General features: G+C 33.4%; 1 protein-coding gene across 1 annotated transcript; it reads right to left on the reverse strand.

Moving 5' to 3' along the window:
• Positions 1 to 5182: 5182 nt before the first annotated feature.
• LOC121411818 (PRA1 family protein 2-like) lies at positions 5183 to 8052 on the reverse strand. The gene is made up of 3 exons (XM_041604688.1): positions 7873 to 8052; positions 6423 to 6640; positions 5183 to 5644 (listed from the first exon to the last, which is right to left on the reverse strand). The coding sequence occupies exons 1-3, from the start codon at positions 8049 to 8051 to the stop codon at positions 5505 to 5507; spliced, it is 537 nt and encodes a 178-aa protein (XP_041460622.1). The 5' UTR covers position 8052; the 3' UTR covers positions 5183 to 5504.
• Positions 8053 to 9800: the final 1748 nt, after the last annotated feature.

Consider the following 9800-nt stretch of genomic DNA (forward strand, 5'->3'; position numbering starts at 1 on the left):
CTCAGATACTCTACTACCATTTGGTCTAAATCTGTCTAGTCCAATTGCAAATTTGCGTACTCTAAATCTAACAGGGGCGGCAAATCTGGAGGGGGCAACTGCCCCCCTCAAAAATAATCCCTCTTTTCAACAAATGAGCCCTTTTTTAAATGTAATACCCTTTTTTAAGTAAAACATAATTCATTTTAGATTAGAAAAATAACAAAATTTTTGGCTCGCGCTTTGCGCTCGCATCAGTTATTGATTCGTAAGGAACTCACCGTGTTAAGTGCATAGAATGTCCAGTTTTCAGGTTGGAATATCACGAATTTTCAGCTCGCGCTTCGGGCTCGCATTATTCGATTGGATTATGTATCCCATTCATGAATCATTCAATGCAGTCCTTGACAGATTCATTTTCTGGACAGTATATAAAATTTCAGCTCGCACTTCGCACTAGCGGTAATTCTTTAGATAGATGCACATCTTTATCATGATTACAAAAGCTGCTCGGAATGTTTAATTTCCATGTCTTATTTCATAAAATATCTAAAACATCTCGCAACGATGCCCTTTTAACAGTAATTATCACCATAATTGACCAATAAAAAAAAACTAGTTTTACAACTTCAGATTTGAAGTTTTTTCCAATCCACTCGCTCGCTACCCTTTCTTTCGGAAAAAATAATGCATTATTATATATCTTATCGATCAGAAATCTCATCAAAAAGGCTTTGCTAAACTAATTAATACAAAACACGCAACTACTTCACGCAGATGATGATCTCATCGTGAAAATATCCATTTGCACCAAAATACCCGTTTTGATAAATAAGTGCCCTTTTGGCTTTACCCCTCCCCCCCCCCCCCAAACGAAAATACGTTCCGCCGCCCCTGAGACGAACTAGGAATTAGACTATGTGTGGTGAGGCTAAATAAAGAGTACATTTAGATGAAGCAAAATAATGTGGCAATACACTTGCTGGATATTCCGCGATGAATTCCAGGTGAATTGGGAAAGTCGTGGAGAGGTTTCCGAGTTGCTCTCATAAAGCCCCTTTCACGATCGGTAGTACGACTGCTTACAACCGTTGCGAGTGTGTGAAACATAAGTTATATTGTGACCAAATTATTGTTATTTATTATTTATTGGTATATATGCACATTAAAACTGACCAGCAGCACAAGCTGAAAAGGTCAATTTACAAAAATTAATGATGTACATTATACAGATAAAACAAAGCAAATGAATAAAAACATAATTACAATATTCTACATCAAACCTTATCTCCAACTAAAAGATGTATCTCATGAATAGAAGTTTGAGAAAGAGAGAAATAAGCAAAGGGGAAGAGGGAAAGAGAAGAAGAGAGAAATGAGAGTAATGGAAAGAGAGGGAGAGAGGGGGTATGTCCTCCAAATAGAAAGAGAAAATTGATTTAGGTAGAGATTAAAAAAAAACAGAAAGTAAAATGATCGACAAACGATCGCACGAACATTTGTGAAAGCCCCGTTAGTGAGAACCATTTTTTATATTTTTTTTTCTCTCTCTCTCGCTCATTATACATATTTCTCTAAATTGCTTAATTTATTCTTGTCATCTCTCTACTCCCCTCTCTACATTTCCTCTACGCTCTCGTACCCTTCACCTCATTTCTTTCGACATATCTTTTGAATGTTTTTCATAACTTTTTGAGTGATCCCATTTTCCCGTTGTTTCATCCCTCTGCGTCTATGAATAGGCAACTCGGTAGAAGGTGTACTTTAAATGCAATATATATTACTTTCTTTAGATAAAACTTTACCTGCCTTATTTAAATCATATTGCATAAATATAAAAGGAAATTGAATATGTCAATTAAACGCACATCTTTTTTGTTTAACTAGCTCTGGTTACAAACGATTCTATACTTTGTCGTTGATTTAAGTTTTTCACAAATCTGTCATCACGTAAGTTTGAAAAAAAATTGCCAGGCATATTGAAAGTAAAATCAGCAGACCCCTTGAGAAAATGTTCTTGATATCTTCAGTCACAAAATAATATAGTTGAATATCTTGATATTCCAGACCAAAACAAGATCAAAAGCCGCTGGAAATTTATTTCATCTGTCAAAACTCAATAATATCGAAAATCACATCCGAATCAAATTTTAGCTTTCATGGAATATTAATCATGTGACTGTAGAGGGCATACTTCCTCTTTACCCATCAGTGTGAATACATCAGATATACACCATGTTCATTAAACAGTTTAAAACTGGTGGGTGTTTCATAAAGCTGTTTGTAAGTTAAGAGCGGCTTTAAGAATGACTGGTGATCCTTTCTTTTGGAAAATGGTATATTCATTAGCAATGGTTAAGTGCGTAAGAAAAGTTCGCCAGGTGTTCTTAAAGTCGCTCTTAACTTACGAACAGCTTTATGAAACGGCCCCCTGGTGTTAAATTTGAAAGTAATTCGTCTTACTGTTTTAGTATCATAGTAACTAGCTTGCTCTGAAAAACAAGTTTTTCTTCCTTGAAGTTTAGAAAAAAGGCGAGATTAAACATTTCTTTTAGACGAAGAGATATACATAAGTCATAGCATACACAAATTATTCTTTGAATTACCTTTCCAACATACTTGCACACACGAACAAGTTAGTCATTCACTTTTAAAGTATTTTTCAAGAAGATCTAAAATTAACAGATACATGTCATTGCAGCTTGATTAAAGTTTATTCATTGCCATGATAACTTGACATTCAAAACGTGACATTATGTTAACCTTTACCGTAAATGAAATAACAAAACAATTATGATAAATATACAATTAAAACCTCATTTTTATTCAACTAATATTAGTGATTATCATATGACTTGACAACTGTATTCATTTTTACAAATATGCTTTGTGTCTTATTGAATTTACAAATCCCAGATGTAAATATACATGTAGATTATGTGTCGATTATTAGAATTCAATGATTGCCTTTCAAAGAGAAGTTATAGTGGGGAACATATAATACAAAATTTGGTAAGAATGTGCTTTGTTACATTTATTTTTTTGTATAACAAAAATGTTATTAATACTTGTTTTCAATAATAGCTTTGTAATGGGTGCCTTTATACATGAGATACATCTCACAGAAAAATTATTTCAGAAGTCAAATGAGATTATGTTAACTAAACTTACTATATTATCCTACATACATGTATCATGTTATTATGAAATAGAAAGATTTTACGTTTCAGACTTGTGGGCTATTGAAAGATATAAATATACATCAACACATTAATGGCAGCATAAAACTGTTGCAAGGGTAGTTTGCATTCCTTTGGTAATTCTTTGGTCATTTTCTCTTCCTTGTTGGTAAAATGTATGAATATATCTAATCAATTTCACCTTTACTTTGTTGGGTGTGTATGTCTTGTCATCTCTAGTTCCACAATAAATTCATATTATCATTTTGTCACTTTACAAGCTGAAAAAACTAAGCAGTTATTCATTTTGCATCTTCCTATTCATCAAATATACTTAGCAATGGATTGATTTTAATATATAAAAAAATCCTTACATTATCTAACTTTTTCAAATTTTAATGGTTATCATCAGTGCTCACAGACTATAACACAGTTGAAGATAGTCAAATTGCTTTACTTTCAATATTCCAATCAGAAATTAACAATATATTCTTCTAAAGTGTCTTCCATTTGTAACTCACTTTGCCAACTTTGGTATTCAGTTGAAATTGTTTGCCTTAGGATGTGTTAGAAAAGGCCATCTAGTACTTGAAATTAAATCAATTATTTTCAAAGGCATTCTGCACCATCTTCATTGGCTGCATCCAGGCATTTAACATATGGGAATCTTTCAGTATTTGAGAATCATAATATTGGTTTATGAGAGAAAAATATAATACTTTCATTCAATATACACTGGTAAGTCATCTGATTAGGACTTGCAATAAATAAGAATGCCAACTGATTTATTCTTTGAACTGGAACTTATAGCATACAGAATATGAATTTTCACCAATTATCAGCAAAAACACGAAATTTCATTAAAGCCAAGCAAGCACAATGCAGGGAGAGATTGAAAAAAAAATAGAAAGCCATCATGGCAATGTACTGGTCCAAAAGTTATAAAGACATACATGTATACATTATATTATTCATTATTATCATACAAATATGTTACATGAGCATGCTTTATATTCACAAATGGCAAATTGGGGGAAATGTGGAGATTCAAAGAAACTGAGAGGCATTGAAATATTTCATTTTATTTTCTACTGTTTATACATGAACAATACTTCTAAATGATTTAGTTTTTAAGATGCACTGATACATTCTTGGCAAGTATGCAATTACTATTACTGTCCATATGAGTTGAGTGAAGAAGGAACACCATGAAAACAATATATATGCACTATTTCTTTCTTTTTACTGTGGCTGTGTCTTTCATTTCCCTCTATATTCTTCACCTGACCACTTAATCCCATTCAATACATATATCTGTGACCATAAGCATGTTTTCCATTAGCCTAAACTACTAAATATATAATACATCCCGTTCTTATTTAAGTTATAAATTTATAATGAATCCATCATGTAGGAATGAAAACTATATTATACTTGTTACAAATTAAAAAAAAAATCCCATTCACAATAAACAGTCCTGACACATTGCATTAATTAATAAGCATATTTATAGGCTAAACATGTATAAATACTGTTATAAATATTAAATTGTAAAGTTCAAAATTTGCAAACTGTATCAAAACTACTTGTCTGGACTCATCAATTGTTTAATACATAAAGAAGTACGGCTTGTATACTTGTCCAAGAAATTATTTTCACAGATATGCAAGGGCAATGTACAATACCCTGTACAATATTTTTTAAATAACTTGTATTTCAGTTGTGCCACATCTAGCGGGAGATGACATTCTTTGAAAGAATATCCTATAGTGTAATTTTAATAAATCCTGAATAGTTTTGTTATACTTTGAAATAATTATCCATAAATACGTAAAAGTGTTTCTTTTTTATTACTCAATAACAGTGCCAACCTTTGGCCAGAGTCAATGATCTGTAATATATTAATTCTTAATCCAATTTAGGTTTGAAGCTAAACTTTATTTTTCTCGGTTGTTTAGTAACAACGTCTTCTTTTGCTTCTTGTGCCAGCTCAACAGGAGCAAGTGATTGTGGACGATTTTCTGAAAGTTTACTTCCAGACGAACGATTTTCTGAAAGTTTACTTCCAGACGAACGATTTTCTGAAAGTTTACTTCCAGACGAACGATTTTTAGATGACTTACTTGGAGCAGACTTATTTCTTGATGATAGAAGGGTCTTAATCATTAATCCTAAAGTCCCCAATGTACGAAATGATTGCTGACGGGGAGTAACTACCTCTCCTTCGTGAGGTACGTGGTACCAGCTTCCATCTACCTCCACACCTCTCTCCAGACGATGCCTGAAGGTGTGCTCATTGCCTTCAAGCAGTCTCTGGCTGCACAGTTGAAACCCCATTTTCTCTAGTCATGACCTTGCTTGCTCCTCTAGACCAATGGTGAACAGGATGATGCCCATGGGTGTTCTCTTCAGGCCAAGGGACTCCAGCTTCTTGCTCATCTTGTTCTTCATGTTGCGCATCCGCAGGGAGGCGTGGATGAAGATCACTGTAGAAAGACAAAGAAGAACAAAGATTCTGTTAATCATACCAAACATATTCAGTGAAACAAATGCAAATCATAATTAAAATCACTCAGGAAGCCATTACCACCAATATGTGCACCATCAGGGACTTGCTGTATATGGCCTTTTTTTTATTCAGAATTACACATGCACTCTTACTTTGATAAATCTTTATTAGCCCAAAGTTATAATTTTCCCATTCAAGCGGTTATATATAAAATTTTCCTTAGAAAAATGACCTTGCCTGAAAATTATTGAAATGTAAAGTCCAAAATGTGAATGAACATTCTACCTAGAAATCACACAAATGACTATCTACTTGTGAACTGTACACAAATGAAAGTATTGACTGGAAAGTTAGAACTCATCAATGATACCTTTGGGGGTGCCTCTCTCAACTTCCTCATAATTTGACCTCATTGAAAGGTACAGTATTACACAATCTTTCCTGCAAGATAGGAAGTAATGTGTCTGGACACCTAGACCTTACAATTAAACCTCCTTTTTTGTAGTAAATTGTAAATTTGAGGCCTATAATATGTTCAAACATAATTCTTTCTACAAAGATTATTGAAATAGTTTGGGGGTGTTGCAAGAAAATATTTGCAATCGATTGAAAAATTTTGTTGCTACTTTACAATTGATATATCAGTTGTAACTTAAGAGGCAAAATTGATTTTTACTTCTTACTGCAAGAAGCAGACCATCAAGCAATTAATTGCCAGAGTTATGATAGATATTGCATTGCCCCAAGAGTCTTACCAGCTGCTGGTGCAGCCAAGCCCCAGATGAGAACGAGAAAGCTTCCAAAGAGATACATGAAAAGCCAGATCACCAAGCAGAGTGCAATTAGACAGATCACTGGATGGGCTTTCTTGAAATCGTTTACTTCTCTCTTATTGGCAGACCAGTAACCAAATCCAAAGAACGCTGCGATCACGATGGCTAAACCCCATAACATCTGAACAGGGTTTATACAGCTGCAGAATATGAAAGGAAATGGCCTACTTTATCATTGTATTCATAAAATATTGATAACTTTGTCTTTATAATTAAGGAGGGAGGGCAATGTCCTGACATGTTGGTTAATAAAAACACCATCTTATGCCTTCATTACAACAAAAACTAATGTAAAGCACAAATGAATATGAAAGTTTGTAATCTGAAATTTTGTCCAAACTTACTTCTTTTTATGAAATATTGCTTGCAGAGTTCTTGAAATTTTCATATTGCCTACAACTTGTCAGAACATGCCAAACTTGGGTATGAATACATTTTTACTAAATGCATCAGATTGTCACATAAACGTTATTATTTTCAGTTTCATTGTCTTCTCAAACAATAACATATCTTCAAGACTCAGATCTAAATTCTAATAAAATATTTTTGGGTAGTCCGATGACAACTAGTATCATATTTCATTAATATTGATTGTATTAGCAAACAGCCTTGTATTACCAAACACAAGAATCATAGGCGTCAGAAAATAATTTCATACGCTCGAAGCTTTGCAACATCATTATGGAACTTGAATAGAAAGATAATGAAAAATGGTCAAAAACACTCTTTATATTCTTAACATAATTTTTAATAAAGAAATAGCTCATCAGCGATTTTGCTTTTTTTCCCCTAAACTTTTCCATGAAAGACACACCTACGTTAATTTTTATTCTGATGTAATGTGTATGTTCTTTTTATATTGGTCAAATAAATAATGATAATAATAATATGATACCATTTTTCAAGAGACCAAATAAATATATTTCACATGCGAAGAAGGGTCCGACTGGAAGCTGATATCATAAAAAAGAAAAACGATTTCTGGAAAATCTTAACATATTCACATTTCATAGCTCTTTGTGTATTTATGTTAAGAGTTTGTTGAATTTTTATTAGAATTTCGTGTTTGGTATGAATTCATAGTGTTCGATATTCCGATCCACTCATGCATTGATGCAAATACCTTGTCCTTGGTCCTCCATTTTCATGAAAATGATTTTGAGCAGAGCATGTGTGAGAGCTTCTTCAATATTTTGATTAACTTTAAGGCTGCAAACTTTAATCTGTTTGCTAAAACATACGGGTAAACCAATCTTTGATTAAATGCTGACAACTACTAAAATAAAATAAGAGTGATGACCACGCCCATTCCAAACAACATCATTTATCAATTTTCCAACACAAATGAAGGTGCATGGGGCAACGCACTCACCCAACAATAAGGAAAATGACAATAAGAGTGAGGAAATAATTCGATTGGTAGTACAATAAATTATCTATCACCCGATTGGCCCATCTGGTTGGATTTCCTAGGGCTGGGGCAGAAAATCTGGCCGATTCCTTGATGAAATCATCCAAAGAACGAAGAGGAGGGATTTCAATATCATCCATGATTGCGTGGTCATGGTCGGGTAGGCAATATTTTGGAACAAGTAGCGGTCTGCTCCAAACACTCTAACACAGCACGGCACTACGTGAAGAAAATGTCGACTACGTAATACCGCCCCTAATGAATATGCATAAGTCCATTGCGGCGCTCGACTCACTGCACTGCTCTTCGTCTGAATTAGATTCACAATGCTTACCTGTCCGGCATAAGTTTGGGGAACATGCAGAATGCAGCTTGGAACTGATAAAATTCAAAAATTATTGATGCAAGTAATCATATGAAGTATAGCGTCAAAAAATACCATACAACCGATACCAATATTAGAACACGCAAGATGTGCGTTGGAACCATTCGGGAACCATGCACTGTCTCCAGTGGATAGATCAATGGTTAAAAAATAACAGAGTCACAACAATTTAACCTTAAAGTTCAAATCTGCATTTTCGGTGATACAAAATTTCTATCGCGGTATTGTATTCTTTTGACGACACAATATACTTTCATTGATTAATTACATTTTACCTGTTCCAATCTGCATTTTACAAGTTCCTAAACTTCTATCTTTGCATTGTATTCTATACTTTTATTGAGTTACTGCATTTTAACTGTTCCAATCTGCACTTTACAAGTTCCAAAATTTCTATCATACATTGTATTATCTAAATTACATAGTATACTTTTATTGAGTTACTGCATTTTAACTGTTCCAGTCTGCATTTTACCTGTTCCAAAATTTCTTTCTTCGTATTGTATTGATTCGACTTAGTGGCTTGACTTCACACTTGCCTCAATTTAGTAACTGCATTTTACCTGTTCCAATCTGCACTTTACAAGTTCCAAAACTTCTATTTTCGCATTGTATTCTTTAACTACATAATATACTTTTATTGAGTTATTGCATTTTAACTGTTCCAATCTGCACTTTACCTGTTCCAAAATTCCTTTCTTCGTATTGTATTGATTCGACTTAGTGGCTTGACTTAATACTTGCCTCAATTTAGTTACTGCATTTTAACTGTTCCAATCTGCATTTTACCTGTTCCAAAATTTCTTTCTTCGTATTGTATTGATTCGACTTAGTGGCTTGACTTCACACTTGCCTCAATTTAGTAACTGCATTTTACCTGTTCCAAAATTTCTTTCTTCGTATTGTTTTGATTCGAATTTACTGTCTTGACTTCACGCTTGCCTCAATTTAGGTACTGCATTTTACCTGTTCCAATTTGCATTTTAGAAGTTCCAAAACTTCTACCTTTGTATTGTATTCTCAAACTACATAGTATACTTTTATTGAGTTACTGCATTTTACCTGTTCCAAAATTTCTTTCTTCGTATTGTATTGATTCGACTTAGTGGCTTGACTTCATACTTGCCTCAATTTAGTAACTGCATTTTACCTGTTCCAATCTGCATTTTACAAGTTCCTAAACTTCTTTATTTGCATTGTATTCTTAAACTACATAATATACTTTTATTGAGTTATTGCATTTTAACTGTTCCAATCTGCATTTTACCTGTTCCAAAATTTCTTTCTTTTTCTGTTTTGATTCGAATTTACTCTCTTGACGTCACACTTGCCTCAATTTAGTTACTGCATTTTACCTGTTCCAATTTGCATTTTAGAAGTTCCAAAACTTCTACCTTTGTATTGTATTCTCAAACTACATAGTATACTTTTATTGAGTTACTGCATTTTAACTGTTCCAATCTGCATTTTACCTGTTCCAAAATTTCTTTCTTCGTATTGTTTT

This window comes from Lytechinus variegatus, chromosome 3, assembly GCF_018143015.1.
Source record: "Lytechinus variegatus isolate NC3 chromosome 3, Lvar_3.0, whole genome shotgun sequence".
Taxonomy (NCBI): Eukaryota; Metazoa; Echinodermata; class Echinoidea; order Temnopleuroida; family Toxopneustidae; genus Lytechinus; species Lytechinus variegatus.

Bases quoted from the DNA above. Each gene is read 5' to 3' on its own strand.
- LOC121411818 (XM_041604688.1), bottom strand. From the start codon at position 8,051: ATGGATGATATTGAAATCCCTCCTCTTCGTTCTTTGGATGATTTCATC. The intron at 6,641-7,872 runs GTGAGTGCGTTG...CATATTCTGCAG, and splicing joins GTCATTTTCCTTATTGTTGG to CTGTATAAACCCTGTTCAGA. The intron at 5,645-6,422 runs GTAAGACTCTTG...GTCTTTCTACAG, and splicing joins CTTGGCTGCACCAGCAGCTG to TGATCTTCATCCACGCCTCC.